The sequence below is a fragment of the Chrysemys picta genome, chromosome 3 (assembly GCF_011386835.1).
Source record: "Chrysemys picta bellii isolate R12L10 chromosome 3, ASM1138683v2, whole genome shotgun sequence".
NCBI classification, from domain to species: Eukaryota; Metazoa; Chordata; order Testudines; family Emydidae; genus Chrysemys; species Chrysemys picta.
In genome coordinates, this window is record NC_088793.1 from 149,218,450 (window position 1) to 149,239,846 (window position 21,397).

General features: G+C 39.5%; 1 protein-coding gene across 3 annotated transcripts in view; it reads right to left on the reverse strand.

Moving 5' to 3' along the window:
* Window positions 1–11,216: 11,216 nt before the first annotated feature.
* BTBD9 (BTB domain containing 9) overlaps window positions 11,217–21,397 on the reverse strand; it is a 287,268-nt gene continuing 277,087 nt past the window's right edge. For all 3 annotated transcript variants that reach the window (XM_065590545.1, XM_065590548.1, XM_065590546.1), the window contains one exon: window positions 11,217–21,396. In XM_065590545.1, the coding sequence (XP_065446617.1) occupies window positions 21,202–21,396 (195 nt within the window). In that variant the 3' untranslated portion in view covers window positions 11,217–21,201. The remainder of the gene's footprint in view (window position 21,397) is intronic.

Below are 21,397 nucleotides of genomic sequence, written 5' to 3' on the forward strand. Positions count from 1 at the left end.
GATCTGCTGCACTATGACTTTGCTAACTGCCCAAAGCAATGATCTCAAGACACTGGACTGACCTTTTTAACCAGTCTTTAAATAGCTGCCCTAACAGTGATGTTTAAATGACTGACAGCTTAGAAAACCAAGATAGACAGACAGACTGCCTTTCACAGATGGCAAAATTCAGGTATGGGGCCAAATTTTCCAAATGGTTCCCTCCCTTTGACAAGTATAATTTGTATCTGCAAAATATAAGCTGGTATTTTTGCATCTGCAATTATATGGCACCCACAAATTGTACTTGACCCTCTAACTACCCTATTGCAAGTACCAGTCTGTAGTTAGACATGCAAATATGTTGCTTTGCTCCTTCAGTTCTCTTTGCGGGTGCTTCCCCTACCAGAGGGGAAGCCTGGGTTCAAACCTTTTGAAAATTTAACTCATAAAGAGCATCAGTAACCTGCCTACCCCCGTGCAGTGTTAGTCAATGGCAAAAGTGAGATTAGGATTCAGAACTTCCTGGCTCCAGTTTCTTGGTTTAGACCATCAGACCTTGCTTCCTCTTTCTCAAAGTCCAGATACTTCCACCTATAGGTCCTTATGTTGGTTGGTAGGTGAGTCAACCTAACAGAAGATGAAAGAAATACAAAAGGGTGGTGTTATGTTCTTGGTTTTTCTAGCTTCAGGCATTAATGAACACTAGCCTCACTGCAGTTATTACAAGTCCATATTTTTACCAGTTGTTAATAACACTAGCAGTTGCCATCCCATCCTAGCTGTGATGACAGTTTTACTGTGCTGAGCTCACTCTTTCTTTTAATGAATGAATGAGCACATTTGCCAGCTATGAATCTTCTTGCACACGCTCAGGCAGTCATGAATTTGGTGATTACAGTCCTAAAGACCTGGTCAGTCAAGATTCACTGGGCAAACTGAGCAATGCTGCTCACGGGAAAATACTTTGCCCCCATCTTGGGATACCAATATTCATTTCTCCTGGATAAATCGAACGGCAGCCATTTTCCTGGGAGAACCTAGTGTCTGGCGTACGCTCTGCCAACGGAACAGTTCAATAGATACAGTGGTTGTGTGTGCAATAAAAGGATCAGCCAGGAGAGCAATGGAAAGGGCCAGGAGTGTGGGATGGGGGTGGGGGTGGGGGTGGAAGAGGAGATGGTAGGAATATACATACAGTAAATACCCTGCTCTGAGCAGCAACACCCTCCCTGCCACCCTCTACCTCAGCAGGGTCACACAACACCACAGACATCCCTTACCAGCCTTGCTGTTGGCTTTCAATTCCCATCTCCTAAACAGGACAGATTTGGGCTATTTTCTGGGGAAGCATAATCCCAGGCTGAGCATTTCACTGGCGACACAGCCTTACTTTAAACATCTTCATTGTTTCCTTAGTAGAGCCAAAGTCCTGTTGTAGTGACTCTAAATCCTTTTATAAGGGACATCCAGAAGAAACAGAAATTGAACCACAGACATATTATTTGAAAGGCAGCCATCATAATCTGTTTTGCCTCTAGATATAAATGAAAAAAATCAACATCCCAGCTAAGTAAACTAAATTGTCAGTAAGCTGAAGCAAATCTGTATGCAGGGCAAACCCAGCACTGTGAGGACTGGCTGCTTTCCTTAGATTTAAAACTGAAATCATATCAGGATATTATGAAGGGAACTGGTGTTTTTTGTGATTCCTGTTGTCGCCTAAGAGATCTTTCAGTAAGTCATTTCATTTTTGTACAACTCAGTGACCAGGTCTGTAACATAGCCTCAAAGACATACATTTATTTTTCATTATTAATACTTGTTGACTAACTATGTAATCTTACTGGTTTCCCCCAATCCTTCCTTCCCTAGCACTTACCTACTACTTTGTTACTCCTCTATGACCTCATGACTGAGATGAGATTGCAAACTCTTTGAGGCGGGGACATGTAATCTGATTGTCACTGTCCAGGTACTCAGTACACTTTTGGGTGATTTAAAATAAAATAATAATAATAAGATGATGATGAAGAAGAAGAAGATGGGGAAATTATACTGACTTACAGAATATCACAGGGTTTCATTAATTAATGTTTCTACAGTGGTTTGCTTCTGGTACAAAGCATTTTGGGACATGTCTTGGAATTAAAGGTGCTAGGCTGTAAGTGGTTAAACGGTTAGCAATGAAGACCATATTTTTAAGCCACAGTGTTGAGATTTAAAGTATTTTTAATGCATTGTTTGTTTATGCCAAGTTTTAATTATATTTTATAATATTAGTACAGGACCCCATGCCAATTGGCGGGGGGAGGAAAGGAGGTGCTATACAGATGGTATATATATCAGTATTTTTTACTGAAAGAACTGGGAAAGGTAGAAGACTATGTTATCTCTCCTGCTTTCATGGCATCTGCTAAGCAGCCACCTCTGTCACCCACCCGTAAAGATTAACTCCCCAGGTGACTGAGTATAATAAGCTCAGCTTGAGTCATGGATATTTGAGCACCAGAGTCTCTTCCTAGTGTTTTTTTGGTCTTAATTACTTTAAATACCCACCCCGTGGGTAAAGGCTTGCAAGTGGATCTCTACCCACCGCTCCTAGGATCTGAGACCTTTTCTATAAACTGTACATACTCTGCTATATCTACACCTCTCAGGCAGCCCTGGAACAGCGTAGTTGTGCCTTTTGTTAGAATGCTGGCATTTCCTCCCTTGTTACAGTGGACTTTATTTTCAAATATTTTGTTTATTTCTAAACTATAGACATTTCTGCACTGTGTTGATTACTTCATATCCTTTTAAGTTGCACCCTTATCCCACCTATCAAATCCAGCTAGGAATCAATGGCATATTCATCTCCATCTGAGTGTCTTGACAGTAAACCGCGTAACAGGTTTCACTAAGATTAAATGGAATATGCAGTTACAATGAGATCAGAAGCTTCCCTCAAACGCCCCTGGGACTTCTCAATGACTGTTCTGCTCCTCTCATCACTTTTGCCAGGGTTAGTTTCCTGCATGACACGGGGAAACAAAGAGCGTGGGGGAGAAATTCTGAGCAATCACTGCCCTCTCCATTTCTGGGCAGTGGCGGCAGCAACAGCGAGCTGACCTTATCTATAACTGATGGATGCTCCCCATAAATACAAACAATGCAGGCAAGCGGCTGATTTTGCAACTTCTTTGATAAAACTCCATGATTTAGTGTGTAATACAGTGGAGCTTACTGCGTAACTTCAGTATAAAACTCAGGATTTACAATAGATCACATTTATGCAACTTCACCACCAAACTCTGTGATTTATATGGGGGGAGGAATTGTGGGTAAATATAAAGTACGGTCTCTGCTGGTTTGAGCTGCCTTGTTACATCTGTGATAGAGATTTTGCCAGTCATCTATGAGACTTGGGGAGCTGACTCATACAAAGCCCTCTCCCCATAAATTAATTTATTCATACAGCTGTATCCCTACTTGTCAAGAAAGGTGTGTGAAATGTTCCATTTGTATAAGCTTGTATAACAGTGGTGACAAGTGCAATACCTATAACCAACCAACTATTCCAGAAGAGACCCTCCGATACCATCTTTTACTAGACCCTTGTTTCTCTTTTGTTCTTTTATTCATGTGGCGTTTTAGAAAATGGAAGGACTGACGGAGAAAGTATGGGCTGGAACTATGCAAGTAGCCTAGCTCTGAGGCTAAACCTCATTCCTCACCTGCAACATCTGTATACCCAACATTCCCAATTTCTGCAGGAGGCTCCTGGTTTATTTGGATGCTATCCCATTCCAGGACTGCCTAGAAAACAACGTACAATGATGCAAAACAATTTTTCTCATGCTGTCATTTCTTTTTTACAATGTTTTATCATTGCTGATACGCCGTACTGTATTGCCTGACAACCTACATGGTGACGTCCCTCATGGTGCTGTTTGTTGACATCAGTGATGCCATTATATAAGGCATCAAATGTATTCCTTTAATAACTTGAAAAAACAGGAGAAATTTTCTAGTCCTGAAGCTGGCAACCATATGCCCCTGTAATTCCCATCCTGAGCAGATAACTCAAACCATACCATGCGGTATTGTGATATGTCTATTAATTACACCTCTGCCCTGATATAACACGGTAAAGCAGTGCTCCGGGGGGGAGGGGAGGGACTGCACACTCCGGTGGATCAAAGCAAGTTCAATATAACGCGGTTTCACCTATAATGCGGTAAGATTTTTTGGCTGCTGAGGACAGCATTATATCGAGGTAGAGGTATATTTGGATGAACCAGCAAACTCATTTTTCATTTTGGTCTAAGTTGGCTTAACCCCTGTTCTCTAGCAGTGAAAAGTCATTGCACTATCTCAAAGCTCCCTTCCCATCCCAAGTGCCTTAACTGGTCTATATTTCCTTGAATGCCTTTGTCTTGGAACTCATCATCAGTATGAATTGCTGCCTTTATAGGATTCTGCTGTACGCTGCTGGATCAGCTTTAAGCAGGCCTGTGTATGCTCCCTCCTCTATCAGAATAAATGGCATTAGGTCATGTTGTTACAGCACGACCTAGCGAAGAACCATGTGTTCTTCAGGATGGAATCAGTGAGCCAGCAGGCAAATGCCCAGGTTTGTGAAGAGAACTTTTTATTACCATATTACAAGGAATTATATTTGAAATGATGTTTTCCTTATTAAAAATCTTTTAAGCTCTTAGATTTGACAGTGTAGTTCAGATACCCCTTTATTTTCATCTTGTGTGGGTGGCACTGTAAATCAATCTCTCTTAGGTATTTCTAAGGTCTCCATTATGGAATATCTGTGCACTATTCTTAAGCTTGTATCATGCTGTAAATATCCTAAACTAAAAGACTTGCTAGTCACTTTGCTGGGGAGCCTCTTTACTATGATTCCCCAAGTTTTGCTGAGGAAATCTGTGCATGGCAGTGACAAGCTGTCCTGCAGTGGCTCAAGAGCATGAGTATCAACCTCAGGGCGGACTGTTAAGTACCAGGACACAAGCCCCAAATTGGTTGGGAGTGCTATACTTAGATTTCACCAACCAATTATCAACGCCTCATGCACTACAGCAGCCATAACATGGAGTCACAGACAGTCCCACTGGGTACTCCGATCTGTTTTGCCACTCAGGTAAGCTTACCTTTGTGATAGATGGTCCCTTACACAACGGATCACAGCAATATTCACGTTATTCCCAGTCCCAAAGGACCAGTCACTTACCCCCGGTCAATTGCACTTGAGATCTCACACCAAGACAATGCCTATAATAAACTATCTAAAGATGTACTATATAGGAAAAGAAAATAAGAGAATCAATTACAAGGTTTAAGCAGGTGAACATGCACACACAAATGGACTTATGATCTTAAATTTCAAAAGGTAACAGAAGCTTCTATAATAAGCAATCTCTATATGTCCTTGCTTATGCCTAGAAAACCTTCTCCCCTCCCCCCCCCCCCAGTCCAAGCAGCATAGAGATGCAATTCCTTCTTGTTAGGGGTTTTTATTCCCTTCCCGCTGTGTGCTTTGAGCTGCAAACTCAGCTGATGGGAGTGATTCACTTGCTTGACTTGTTTTCATGGTGGGGAGGGGAGAGTAGTCAACAAAGTCTTTTGCCCTCTTTAATGCTCCACAATACTTTGTCTGGTGTTGATGGGTCTTCCCTGTTGGGCAGGACATAACACCATCTGTTGGAGACCGCACTTCACACAGCCAATGTCTCTTTCCTGTCTGGCGATTTACATAGTTACAGAGGCTTACAATATAAATGCTCAAATATTATCTTATAACATGGGATATACATGTTACAAGTGATTTTATGCAAGCATTTAATAAAGACTAAACCCTAAATGCATTTTTATAATCCTAACACCTATTTTAATGATACTAACACACAGGTGAGCCAGACTGTTTCCAGAGATGCATTTGTCAGTGTTCAGTTGAGACGTGGGTCAGGGGCATGAGCTGGCACCTGGTCTGCTAGCCTCACAGACAGCTGTATTAATGGGAGGACTAAGCAGCCTGTTTGGGATAACTTCAGTTTAGAACGCTCCTGTTCAGTGTTTGATGCCTTCTATTCACTCTTTGATGTTTCCACAGCTTCTCAGTGTTCAAATATTCAACTTTAAAAACTCTCAGCAATTTAACACAGCACCCCAATGCATTTATAACTAAGAAGGATAATTAAATGAACCAGGCACACAACACCGATCTGCTAAGGATAGTCCCTGTGAAAAACCTTTGAAAAGCAAAAGATAAACTCCTGCTGGAATACTCAAAGCAGCAGCTACAAAATACCATATGGGGATTGTGATGTTGAATATATCAGAGAAATCAAGAAAAAAAATATATCTCAGAATAAGTCAACATATGGCAGGAATCAGCAAGGCTCAGGCAGTTCCCAGCTAGGGCTGTGTGCTTCTTTCACAGGTCACAGAATAAATCTTAATGCCAGGAAAAAAACAAATATATGGAAGATCAAAGTTTGCACGAGAGGTAAAAGCAACTCAACATGTGGCCACAACAAGTAATCCATGAAACACAACGAACAGCCCATTATAGTCCAGACTGATGCCCCTGTTCCCCAAGTGAAACCACAGGAGCACAGTCACCTAGATTTCTCAAGCTGCAACCCAGTTTTATGACCACTAATAATTGCAGTTAAGCATGCTAAGAAAAGAGTCAGCAGACCTCATGCTTCAGAGCATCAGTTGATCCCCTGAGGAGGTAAAAGAGGCATTTCTGCTGATCTAATATTCTTATACTATGCCCATCACCATGATATCTATGTATCTTAAGATATATTTAAGTGTAAACATAAATCTCTTTTTCCTTCCCCTATTCTGTAGGGGATTGCCCCTGACATCCCTCCCGCTCATCGGCAGTACTGGACAATAGGTCAGGTATGTTACAGGAATCTTTCACTTTCTTCTGAAGCATCAGGCATTGGTCATTGCCAGAGACAAAATACCAGACTGGATAGACCAATGGCTAGATGTGGTTGCACAAATCCTATGCTCCTATGTGTCAGCAACTGTGCTCTGTTCTTTCTGGATGCAGTTCTGTAAGTTTAACAACTCACACAATTTGCTCTGTGATGCACCAACCTATCTAACTTACTTCAATCTTAGTCCTTCCTGTGCCACTGAAACACCTGGCAGTCCATTTTTTCCATTTATTATGATCACTTGCTAGTTGTGCTAATTCTTTCCAGGTGATGCTAACACACACTATACCCCCTCTCACTGTCTTCTGCCAGTTTTTTCTTGGCCTTCCTCACTTTCTCTTTCCTCCCTCTGGTACCCAATTCAATACATGCTTAGCATGTTCTCCCATGTTCCATACAACGTACGTGTCCCAACTACCTGAGCCTTCTTTCTTTGATGATACTTTCTAACATGTTCTGCTCTGTCAACTCCCTTACTCTCACATTTTGTCTTTTAATTAAATGTGTAATATCTTCCTCAGCATCTGTGATGGGCAGCCTCCAATCACTTTCTGTTAGCCACAGTCATCGACCAGGTGTTACCTCCAAACAGTAGTGTGCTCACTACAGTCACATAGTGTAATCTGACTGTTAGTTTGGTATGTAGACCTTTGTTTGACCAGATGATGTTCATCTTTCCAGAAGTGGTGTTTGCTTTCCTTAATCTCGTATGAATATCTTTATTGCAGCAACTTCAGATGTCATCACACTCCCCAGATAGCAGAAAACTCTTCTACCTGTTTGATTTTTTTTCTATCCATGTATGCCTTTGCACCTGTTGTCCAGTTTCCTACTTTCATAATTTTGGTTTTCTCTGCATTTACTCTCAATCCAATTTTTGCTGCTTCCTGTTCTACCTCTGATGTATCTGATCAACATACCAAGGTATTTAGATGGTGGAAGAAGATGTACAGTAAGATTGGATACAGGCCTGGGTGAGTAGTTCAAAACTGTGACAAGAGTTAGACAAGGGTGTGTGTTAGCAATAGACAACAGCTTCGTGGATGGTGTAAAATGGGTTAGTGGAGACAAGTTACACAACCTTGACTTTGCAATGACATTGCTTTACCTGCCTATCACTCAGAGAAAATGAATTGGCAATATCCAAGGCAACTCTCCCTCCGCCCCCTGCTAGCAGCTCTGACAGAAGCCCCTGGGAAAATAACCATTAAGCAAACATCTGTGCTCTTCCCTATCAATCACCATCTCAACAGCCCCAATAGTGAGGGCTGACATAAAGGATCTGCCAATTTTACCAGAACCCAAACTTGGAGATGGCAGAGATTAGCAGAAACTCTGACACAAGAGTAATAAAGACGTAGAGATGTACCAAACTGTGTGAAGCAGCAAACTGCAGCGCTTTAAATGCATTATGTGCACCGTGGTACAATATGTGTCAATTTTTACAATAAGACTCTCCCTTGAGAAGTTGCTGTAGGATTAGTATTGTCATCTGTCTAGTGTCATCTGTCTGGTGATGGTACTTAGTATTGTCATCTGTCAAAATGATTAAGTGAGCTAAAAACCTAAATATTTTAGCTTTCATGATTAAAAAAAATCCATTGCACAAAGGATCTCTTTTTGTTAACAGTGTCTGTGCTGCACTCCAGTCACGTGCCTGTGGAAGAGAAGGGGAAAGAAAGTGGGGACACGGTTGAGCAGGAGACAGGTGAATAAAATTATTCCCCTTGGAAAAACTAGCTAACATTACATATATAGAGTGAGCAAGCCAATGCCACAGCATCCTCTTAGTGGATTTCATCTGGAGAAAACTTATGTACCAGCAACAAAAGTATTCATTTCCATTTTCATATTATATAGCTGGGGCTATTATTTAATACTGATACTAATAAGCAGGGAAATACAAGTAAGACCATAGTCTAACTTGGACATTTGTGACAGACTCTTATTGATTCTTTACATGGAACCAGGCTAGAATGTGGCCCAATCTTCTAGTCTCCTGTCCTGAGGAACTAGTGCAGGATTGTTCCTTTTGTTGCCTTGCCCCACATAGTTTTAAATGGCCAACATAATGGAGCTTACGCCTCTTCCTTTATGAGACACTTTCACATCCTAGCAGATTTCACCTTTAGTAAATGTTTCCTGGTAACCATCTATTAATGTAAAGAAAATATTACAATCAAACTTTAGAAGAAGGCTACAGGCTAGAGTTTCAAAGCTGACCACTCCACTCTGCTGTCATTTGGTAACTTAGCAGCATTTCCCCTGTATTTTCTCTTTGGATCCCTACCAGTAGATGGTGATCTTACCAGTAAAAAGACCTTGCTGAGACTACTAGAGCAAGCTGGGATCTTCCCTGAGCAGTGAGAAATTGAGTACATTCTCCTCAGCACTGTCCTTCTTTAGGTTTCTTCCTCCTTTCATACTGAAGGATATTTTTGCTACTCTGCCTGCTCATACTCATGTATGCGATACTTGTGATGGGCAGCATTATATTGTATGAGCTGGGTGAAACCTTGTTATGGGTTGCATTAAAACGTTGAGATTGATGGGTGTGAACACAGACTTCAATAAACATAACTGTAGGGATTAATTAATCCAAACCCCCCACCCAAGTCAAGAATGCTAGCTGAAAAGAAGTATGGGCCTGTAAGTTAAGAAACTACTCCTTTTGCCGTTGCATTCTGCTGCGTTTGGAGAAGCAAGACTTCATACATTCCTTATAAATAAACAAGACGGCACCAAAGAAAATACCAGACTCCATCATCAATTTCTACTCCCAACTGGAACATCCCCAAGAACTCTGAATAGCCACTCAGGTCAAAAAGGGGTAACGATATCAAGTATATCCAATTTGCCTTAAAGCTGCACTGGGAATTTCCCAGAAGCCTCAAAAGTTACCCGTGATTTGCCAAGATGGAGCAGAATGAAGTTATCTTTTCCTAAATATGGAGGTGTAGCCTGTGCAGACTAATTGCCCAGCATGCAATGCTCCCTCTTGATTGCATTGGGATGTGATTCAGATCATATGGTGGAACTCTGTGGCCTGCATTTAGCCAATCCTGCATTAGACAGATACCATTCCAGCAGTCAAGTGTTATAACATCAGTGTGCCAGGAATCAAAATAGGTCAGTTTGCCACAGTTCAGTGAGTCGGACTGGTATCTTGTGCGCCAAAATATAAGCTTTCACCTTTAAAAGAAGCACATGAGATTGCAAAACTGATCTTAAAAAAACAAAACACAAACAAAATAAAATGAAAGCAGATGCAATTATATCTTCCTGCAACAATACATCTGAGAGGTGTGAACTGGCCTACTAATGTCCATGTTGTGTTTACTCTGAATTTAAAACCTAACAATGTAAATATCAAGAAGAGTGCTGATCATACCATGGATTTACACTATTTACTGTTGGGTCTCAATTTGGTGTCGTAAGTTGGTGGAGCCCTGGTTGGGTGCAGATTTTGGGAGAGTAACATCACTTATTTTTTCCCCTCAATCTGAGCCCTGCACTATCTAGGCAACAGGGTTTGCACATTTGTGGACGAGAAGAGAAGACAAAAACTAGCAAAGCACCCCACAACCAGTAAAACTGTGAGTTCTCCATACACAGAGAGCCACCACAGTTGTAAGATACATGGAATTAATCACTGATGCTAGAGCATTAGTTGCTATCAGACGAAGGGCTCTTTGAAATCCATTCAAAGCACACAAACCAGAATTTTTATACCTGGGGTTGCTAAAGTTAGGCATTTAAAGCCCTGTTTAGGGCTGCAGATTAAACTGGCCTGATTTTTCAGAAGTTCTGAAATCCCAACAACTTTCACGGAGTTCCAGGATAATTGTCATCTCTGAAAAAGCAAACCATTTTTATTTAGGTCCAACATTTAGGTACTCATATTTGAAAAGGTTCGCTTTTTTGGTAAAATATAGAATATTCTTTCATAAGATGTAGAACATAAGCCCAATTTCTTCTGCATTGTTCTCACACATTTTCCCTCCAGAGACTACAATGGAATGTTCTGGTAGCAAAAGCAAAAGTGCACTGAGACTGTGTACTACAGCTGTTGAACTCAGCATTCCCATTGGCTGCAGAGATTCACACTTCGATAACAGAATACTTGTATTTTGTGTTATATGCCAAAATGGGCCTTGCCATTAATTTGGAATTCTGCCCATCTCTGCCTGACTACCTCCATTTACAGACACAACATGTAATAGCACCAGATGCTATTTGTCAAAACTGGTCATTATTTTCACGAAAACTCCAGACGAGAGATTAAGCACAAAAGATCACTTTATTCCTAAAATCACATTCACATCACCTTGTAGAGGTGCACTTCTAGTTTTCAACACTGTAAATATATATATTTTTCTTGTTTAACATATATATTTTAAAGGAAACAAACTAAAAAATAAATACAAAGCATAACAGTTTCAACTTTACATTTGCTTTGAGCATTGTCTGGTCTGGCATTCACTCTGAGAAGTTTTGCTCCTCTTTGAAACTCTTAAAAAAAAAAAAAAAAAAAGAAAGAAATCCAGAGTTAGCTCTCCAAAATCCTCAGGTAATCAGCTTTTTCATCCTCTTTCAATACAAGACATTCTGGAGCATGCTTGGATTGTCTTATACCAGTTTTACAATTCTAAACTCCTTCATTACTAATACACACACTTTCTGGGAGACAAAGTACAAGGATGTAAATGTTCACAGAAAATTCCACGTTACAAAATGTTTGTTTGGTAACGTACATATCTGCTGGTGAAGAGTTCCCAAAGCAGCAAGGAAATCAGTACTAAAGAAGTTTGCTGCCTTGATCAATGCATAACTTACAAGACCAGACAATTCCCAAAGTTATTGATTGCATAACTGCAGTACAATCTGGGACTGGGGCTCTACCTCAAATCTAATTAGTCAAAATGGTTAGCAATGCACATAAATTGCAGTATAAAATATGTCACCAAGGTCCTCAAAGCATGCTGTGGATGGAATTACTCTTACATGATCAGCACAGATCACCACAATTGCACAGCTCCTTCTCACAGCCAGACATCAAGGGCTGATGCAGCAATTTTTATAAGGGTTTACAGTTAAAGATGGGCTACAATAGTCCATTGCAGAAAATGTCATGTTCCTTCAAACACAGAGAGGAGATTTGATATGGCAAGTGTTTTGCTTTGCATGTTCCATTGTCAGAAGCAATGTCCTTAAAGGTTCCACTTGGAATGAGGGACAAGTATGGGACTGAATGGGTGTGGCTCTGAGTTCATCCAGAAAATACCTCTTTCTGGGGGCAGTAGTCCCAAAAATGAAATCACTGCATGTTAGGCTCGTATAGCTACATCTATATGGGCATTTTAAGAGCATCCAACAGCTCCATCACAGAGCAAGTATTTTAGCTTCAGCGCATCTCTGTTCACAACAGGGTGTGAGGTAGTTTAGAACCAAGCTATGGAAGCCTATTCTCAAGAAATCTGGTAAAGGGGGAAAGATGGCAAAGGATGGTTAATGCACAAAACCACCATTATAAGTTTGGATTCTAATGAATTGGGATTTGTATACTTTACTCTGGTATGGGGCAGAGAGGTGAAAAGCTAAGTCCCTTTAGTTCATCATCCAGAAAAATATATGTTAGGTGCAGAAACGAGAAAACGAACAGGAGCAGTGAGTAGAGAAAAAAAGAGGAGCTGGTAGGCCTGGGGCATCCCCACTGAACCTTTTCCCTAGAAACTATTTCTGCATTGTTCCTTACAGTGTATTCTCCATGGCTTTATGTTCACTTTTGTTACAATCCTTTCTGCAACAAAATCTTGATAATAAGATTCTTGAAATTAAAAGAAAAGAATATGAACAAGAATATATGTAAAAACCAGACTCTGAAATGAATTTCAGGAGTGTGGTGACATGGACTTATGAAACATCTACATACACTTTCTAAGCTATAGAAAGTATATATGTGCATGTCTGCAACTAGACTACAATCTCATCATCAGATGGCTCATTATGAGAGCACTCTCTAATATAAGATTGGTATACTTTGACTCTTAACCAGGTTAAACCCCATACTCTTGTGATATAATATCTCTTCGTAACATTTAAAATGTTTACCTTCTAATGCCTATAAATTGCATTTTATCTGTACAATAGTCCCAAATTAGGAAATGTTAATAAAGTCTTTGTTATATAATGAGTACAAGTGGACAAACACAAATGTCAAAGCAGAATTTTATCAACTCTCTGTATCAGATTACGAAGTTTTGGATTTCCGAGTCCTCCTACCAGCATCTAGCTTTACTCTGTTACTGGAAGCTCCCTTTGCACCCTAGGCTGCATCTCTGCCCACTTTTAATAATAATCCTATTTTTTCCAGGTCACATCTATATTTTCCTCTTGCACCACATCGTCCCAAAAAGTAGAAAGCAGAAGGAACCTGCTTAAACACCATAGTAATGAAGCCATTTGTGATTCCTCTGAAAGTGTAGTTTCTACGTGTCAAATTCCTATGAGAAATTCCTGTGATGAATTTAGCAGCTGAATTAAACAAAGAGCAATAAACATATGTAGAAGGTGCCAGACAACAGTTCTAGCGGCTGACTGTACTTCAAGGGAAGCACAATATCTAAATGTTTTCATAAAAGGAGAATATTAATTGAAGGGGAACTCTTTATACCATCTATCTATACACATAAAGGTATGTACATGCTAGGTATTTATCATAAATCACCTGCATCACACAGAGACTACAGGTATTTGTATAGTCTCAAAATATTACCAAGAAAAATAACTACTGCATTTCCTTGTAGGTGTGTAAGTTTACTAGTGTTTGTTCAGGGGGAAACTGCAATAATTGTTATAGCATCAGATTACATAGCACATGGCCTCAAGGTGTAGGCACTGGTCTGAATAAGTACAGTACAACCCCACTTATCCAAAGGTTTCAGGAGACATTTGACACCTTCAGATAAACACCATTTTGTTTGATAGGATATTTAAGTCAGTTCTGTATATGCCCCAGAACCCTCACAGAAACATACCATATAGTGTTGTTGATGTTTCTGCAAGCTTTCATTACTCACTGGACAGCACTGAAAATCCTGGGAAACAAGCTTACCTTCTGTTAACTGGGGTTTGATTCATTGGGATTGCACACAAATAATGGATGGGCTGAGGTGATCAATAAGGAAATAGTTCTAGTAAAAGTTCTGGGGATACATTGTTAGTTTATATATTGTACCAACAACGCAATCCCACAGCACTTCCATTGCCTCTATTACAGTTCAGGGCCTGTAGTAACAGTGTGGGGGAGCTCCTGTTTACTCCCTATATTAGGATTTTAGTGGTTTACCTGATGCATTCTGAACTGCAATTCCCAGCACACTTGTGTAAGGGATACAGCTCAATGCTCTGAAAAAAATTATAATTATCATTCTATTAGACTGGGGGTGAAGAGGTGGGGGAAGAGATAATTCTCTGTTTTTGCTAATAATGACTAATGCCAGCAGGGTATTATTACTCTGAGTAAGGTTTGTTATTCAGTTACTGCCACCATTCATATATGTTACAGTAATAAAATGCATGAGTAACTAAACATAAGTGATGTGTAACTGAACTTCCATCAGCTGTAAATTGTAGCCATCCTATGGGAAAATGGCAGGAATTTTCAGTTTCCCCCATGAGAATGCCATTTATCACAGTGGCAATCTTGGATTTCCTTTGTCTAAGATAAGCTACATGGCAATTTCAAAAGTTTAAACTGCTACTGAAGGATCTTAAATCTAAAACAAAGGACCCAATTTTGCCGTGAGATGTGGGAACAGCTCCTACTCTCATCAGTCAAAGCTTTCTAATGAGTGCTTGTGGATTTCCAAATGGCACTCACAAAAATCATGTGTAGGAGAGTTGGCTAAAGTACAGCCTGCACACTTCCACAAACACCCGAATTTTTAATATGGATATTCACTCCAGGGACACAACAGGTCACAGCATACAAGGGAACCAAGTGGGACCTGCAGTCTCTGTGGACTGCACTATTGTCTTGAAGATGGATATATGCAATTTGCCCTATTTTATGCATGTTACTTACAGCCAAATTACAAACATCCCTCAACTGGGCACAGCATGAACACCCCGGGACTGAATGTTCATTGTTTCACACCTTGTGTACATCAGTTTTAAGTGACCATAAAAAGGGTGTAATATGCTATCAAATCACAATAGTAGCATTTTATGCCCACTTGCACAGGTGCAAGGCCTCGTCTAGACCAGAGTACCTGATCCTGTTGTAATTCACGTTCATCAATTTACTTATTAGCCTAAGTTCACTAACAAATTTTTAATGCTTGTCTAGTGTGTCCATCCCCCCCCCCCCACTTTAGGATATACAGAGATCAGGACCAGAAACAAGCATTTGTCTCTTAGAACACAGGTTTTTGGAGTGTCTAGATTAACTTTTACAATTGTCTAGACAAAGTGGGTGAGGTAATATCTTTTACTGGACCAACTTCTGTTGGTGAAAGAGACAAGCTTTCGAGCTTCACAGCACTCTTCTTCACGTAGAGCTCTGTGTAGCTCAAAAACTTGTCTCTTTCACCAACAGAAGTTGGTCCAGTAAAAGATATTACCGCATTCATCTTGTCTCTCTAATATCCCAGGACTACCATGGCTACACCACCACTGCACTTTACAATTCTATTAGTTAACTCAAATGAGCAGGCAATCAATTAACCTACAAGATCAAGACTGTAGCTTAAATAAATCATTAAAAGATACACAATTGGGAGGCAGTGGGTAATCAGGCCCTAGACTCTGGAACCTGCAAATTAATATTTCTAAAATATGTCCTTGCACCATCGCAGCTAATTTGATTTCATGAATGCACAAGATTGTTGTTTTTACTGGCTTTGATGTTTCCCAAAGGCTACCACAATCACTACTATATCTACCTAAAAGTGTATTTTTACCCCAGTGGTATCAGAGCACCTTGCAAAACTTATATAAAGACAACAAATACTTCCTAAAAGGAAAATAATTACAAAAGTCCCATTTGCCAGAAAAGCTCAATAACTGAGTTAGTCTAGTCTCTGATTCCATATTCTAGGGTGGGCATACCATACATTTTGGTCAAACAGAACTAGTAGCTCTATCTAACAATGCAATAATAAACTCTAGTAACTTTACCTTCTAGTCTCTTCATTGACTCTGGCTATGCATAATATTGTTAAATGAGCTGTAGATAGTAAAACTTCATATTTTGTCAATTGAAGAAATCCTGAAAAATCAGTTTCATATACCTACAGTATTGAATTACCAACATCATGACTAAGGCCCTACTTAACTTGCGATATTGCAGAAATTGTGGATGCTGCAATATTAGGCTTCCACTGCAATTTTGACAGTATGGCAGCTGACAGCAGGAGCCTAGCCATGTGCGGGTCTGACAGTGGAACCTGGCCATCAGATGGGCGCTGACAGCGGGAGCCCTGGCCCTCAGCCCCATGCATGGCTGACAGCAGGAGCCCCGGCCGTCAGAAGAGTGGCTGACAGTGGGAGTCCCATCCCTCAGTCCCACCTACGGCTGACACTGGGAGCCCCATCCATTAGCCAGGTGGCTGACAGTGGGAGCTTCCACTGTCAATCCCATGCCTGGATCATAGAGGGAGCAGGTTTTCCAAATTACCACAAATAATACAGGTCCATTATTACTTTTCCGCAATTTCCCATGTCTTGTCCGCAACTCAACCACAATTATATGGCAATCATCCCACAAGTCAAGTAGTGCCTTAATCATGACCTTTCCCCTTCTTCTTCTATCAGAAGAAACTACCATCTTATCAAGGCAGATACCATACAGAAAATTCTCTAATTTAATGTTATAATAATCAAAATACATTAAGGTGAAGATACATTAACGGCATTAGAATTTTACACAGCACTAATAAGCACTGAACTCCAGTGGGAGTTGTAGTCAGGACAAACCTGCAGAATTGATTTCTAAAGAAAGAGAAATAAATGGAGCTCCAGCGGAAGCCAACAGCACTGAAGCACCAAGTTACCTCTACATGAAAAAGGCTAATTTCACCTCTCTGCTAAACGTCTCACATCGGCCTTGGATACACTTGTTTTGTTATAGTTCAAACTGAACATGTCACTTTTGCAGAAGATAACATAAAAATAAAAAGTACACACTTCAAATTCCTCGAAGAAAACAAATTTAATTTTCTTTGCTTTTTACCACATTGCTTCATTGTCAAAAGGAACTTCTTAAATGAAGTCTCATGAAATGGGAAACTGTGCCTCTGCATTATCAAATGTCCCTCCATGGAAAAATAAAAATACTTGCTTATTTCAGTGGTACACTAGTTTCCTTTGCTAGAGAAAGACAAAGTTATATTTTTGTTGCTTTTTAAATTAAAGAAAGTCTAAACTGATCTTTCAGGAGCTTGTTTGTAGGGTTGCTTGACAATGGTTTGGAACACAGAGCTGAGCAATTTTTGCTCAATTCAAAAACTCATTTTCCCAGAGAAATCAGTTTTACAAATACAGCCTACTTTTGCTGAAAATATGGTTTGGTTTGATGCCAGACATTTCTGGGAATAAAAGTGTTTTTAATATATTTGGAAGAAAGAGACACTTAATTAAAAAAGGAAACTTTAAAGGTGACTCTGCTGAGCACCACATGAGCTTGACGCTAGTCTAAACTGAAGCTAGCATTGGGAGAAAACAGAGGAAATGAAAAAGAATAGGGAAAATCTGAGGGTGGAGTTTATCATTTTTAATGTCAAAGTCCATTTAAGTGCTAAATAGAAACAATGTCTCTATAATGAGAATATAAACGAATGCTATTAGCATAGAAATATATCAACAAAACTCTTATAGTCTGACAGGAGACAAGAGAACATCTGGTCAGTCCTGTTTTATCTCAGTCACAGATAAAACATACATATATGCTATAAAGTTCAGAGTAACTGTATATATCCCATCATCCTGAAGTGACACACTTTTTAATGGTACATCTTGGCAGCTCAACTATGCTTTTAGTTATTTCCATCAGGAAACAAGCTAAAAACTCAGAGCAGGGTTGACAAAAATCATACATGAATAACCAGAATTCAATTAAGCAGCAATCCCATAATGAAGAAAAAATAACTATATATAAAAACTAAATATAAAAAAAAAACTGGAAAAAGCTGAGGACATTTATACCAAAATATAAATTAATTCTGTGTGATGCCCTCCTCCTACCTCATCACTGGCACATTATATTAAAAGAGAACGTTCATGGCAGAAGAGCATACCAGGCAATAAGTAGATTTTATGGGGTTTTAAAACTGAGCAAAAATGAGATGATCAATAACATACGACTCCCAAAGCATTAACATTATTCTTGTTATACAAGACTAAAAGATTCAAACCACAAAATGGAAAATGGGGTTATTTTGGCTTATAAAGGTTTGAAAATTCTGTGCCAACACAGACACAATGACTTACTTCAGAGACAGGTTCAAAGCACAAATAATTGTCAGAGAGGTGACTAACAGGTGTGTGAAAGAGGCATGATGTGACTGGGAATCATAATGTTAAAAAATTCCTATTTGTTTGTGAGGAAGGATATGATAATTTACCTCTGCTGTGGCTGACATATACTTTTCTTGGATATTTGAAGTTCTACAGGTCCTGTTGCTCTGTGCTTTGAGAATCTCTCCCATGTACTCTGCTATAGGTTAATCTTTTAAATTCTTCATGTCCCAGAACTGGGGTGAATAGAGGCCTGGATGGCTAGTAGATGTAATAAGAAATCTAGACTATATAGATGTCTTTGATCTATGAAGCCTTAGAGGGCAAGATCAGAGAGAATGACAGAAGGAGGGGTGTAGACTGATGGCTTCTAAAGAGTCTTCTTTTTGGCTCAGCTGTATTCTACAAAATAATTGTCCATGTCTGGGAAGTATACATTCAAAATCCTGCACTTTGCCTGAGAGAGTCTAAACCGAGGGACAATTGATACAGATCTATTTCATTCTTATGTTACAACACTCCCTACAATGGTGGCAATAAGAGCTAACAAAACTGGAAAATGATGTAATTTGTTTATTTGCAGTCTGAGAATGGTGAAATTAGTTGTAAATTTATTTGTAGTCTCTTGCCAATGTCACCAACTCTGATGCTGAAGGATCAACCCAAGAAAGACAAGACAGGCTCCATGCAACTCAAAAGATCCAGCAAAGATTACAATTGTCATGGGGTTTTTGTTTGTTTCTTTTTAAAGAAAAGTTTAGTCTAAAATTTTCTACCTCTGTACTTAAAGTTAATCTAAGGGCTCTGTACCCAATACTTAGTCTGACTTCCACTATGCTAAGAGTTGCTAAACAAACGTGGTAATCAGCAGACAGTGCTAGTTGATGGCTCATGAGAAACATTCTATATGCAGAGAACCTCTACTAAGCACTGTGAGGGGTAGCCATGACACCTAATAAAATGTATCATGTAATGTCCATGCATCTCCAATGACAACCATCTTGATTCAGGCAATGGGGGCAAAAGGTTTGGGGAGGGAATACAGGGGCTAACATGAGAAAGACTGAAGATGGGTCTGGTGATAAGGAAAAAAAGATAAGATTGCCAAAGTTATTCAACTTTACAGGAAATATATCAGAAAGAGGAAGCGTTTCTTTTCTTCTCTGTCAAGTCTCTGCTGTTTTGTAGCCACCATGCTATCTGTTCCTTCATGCTTTTAGCCCAACTGGTATTCAGAAAGAAATTCTTTCAGGTTAAGCAGTGTTATAGATTGATATATAACTCATTATATCATTATGTTCAAGCAGAGGAAAATCATATTTGACTTGACTAACTCTGACTTGTCATCTTGTTTTGCTCTGGCAAAGGTATGTTAGACCAACAGAAAAAAATTTCCAGGTCGATAAACTTGGACAGTAGATGCTCCAAAGGTCAGGTACTTCAGGAGAAATATCAATCTTTCCTATTTATTTTTGCCAAATGACATCAATAGTGTGTGTAAAAACAGAACCTCTTCTTCCCACACTGGCAAACTCAGTGAGATGCGGAGCTTTTGCTAAATCACATGTACTGGAGATTAGAGAATCCTGATGATCACAATGTGAAAATGCTCTAGATAAGAAAAAAAGCAGATAATCTGATCAAGTTACAAAGGAGAGTTAACACTGAGATGTAAGTTACTAAAGCAAGAACCAATAAAGAGTCAGATCAAACCACAATAGTTAAATTAATTTTTTTCCATGAAGAGTATGAGAAAAGCTTATCAGTGGCTTTTAAATCCCTAGTTGAACACTGTAGTCTATTATTTTCTTTAAAAAAATTTTGACTGCAAATTCTCATTTTTGTATTGCTGAGTCTGACCAGCAGCATGTCAACGGTCAGCTGTAATTCTGCTTTTCTAAACACAAACAACAAATTTGAAAAATTACAATAATTTTTGTAGAAATTTAAGTAAAACTTGAAGAATCATCTTGAAATTAAGCAGACAGTTATCTGCTTGTCAAGTTGGAAGCTTGACTAGGAATTTGCAACTTGGAACATAGATAAAAAATGACAATTTTGTAACTCAACAATTCAAGTAAAGTCAGAATTAAATACAGCATCCATAAATTGATTTGTTTTTATCATGAGGGTTTTTTCCTTGTCATACCAGGTGATATACATGTCTGTTACTTCCCTAAACTATTGTACTGTATGTATCTACAGCCAGAAATAAGGGAAAAGTCGGACACCGAGTCAAAATGATTTAGAAAACAGCTTATAATTTACCAAGTAATATGGATTAAGAATAATTTAAAAAAATAAAAACAATCTATTTTCCATAGTGATGCCATAAAGATAAACATTCTATTTCCTAATAGGTGCCTTCAGGTAACAAATAATTAATTTATATTCCTTCTAGTCTACTGTTCATATGCCATTTTTGTATTCCAATGTGACTCTGCCTTTTATTTCCTTCTATTCTCCTTTCCTTGGTTAGATTAGAGAGGTAGGGTGTTAATGGGGGACTTGATATAGATTGAAGACCTATTTTATCCCCCCGGAGACAAAGCCTGATTTGAACAAATTGAAGAGAGTGAAGCAGCCCCTTTGTGTCCTTGGAAAGCCTTTTCCATTTCAACATTTCCAGCTGCCAGGCATGGTCCCCTTTGTTCACTGAGAGAACAAGAAAAAAGGTGCCTGTACAAGAAGGTTGTGAATAATTTCATATAGCATCATGGAGACTGCAAAAGCTCCGTTCCACTCTCCTTTATGGTTGGTGAGCATGTGTACGTGAGGTGGATCCAGTGAGGGAGTGCAGAGAACTGGTGCTTGAGGCTCGAACTGGGCGAGAAACAATCTGTTGTGTGCCAGTGCCCAGTTCTGTTGTCGCCACTTCCTCATTACCCTCTTCCTTGTGGGCATTGTTTTGTGCTGGACACTCAAAATGCACACAGTGAAACACC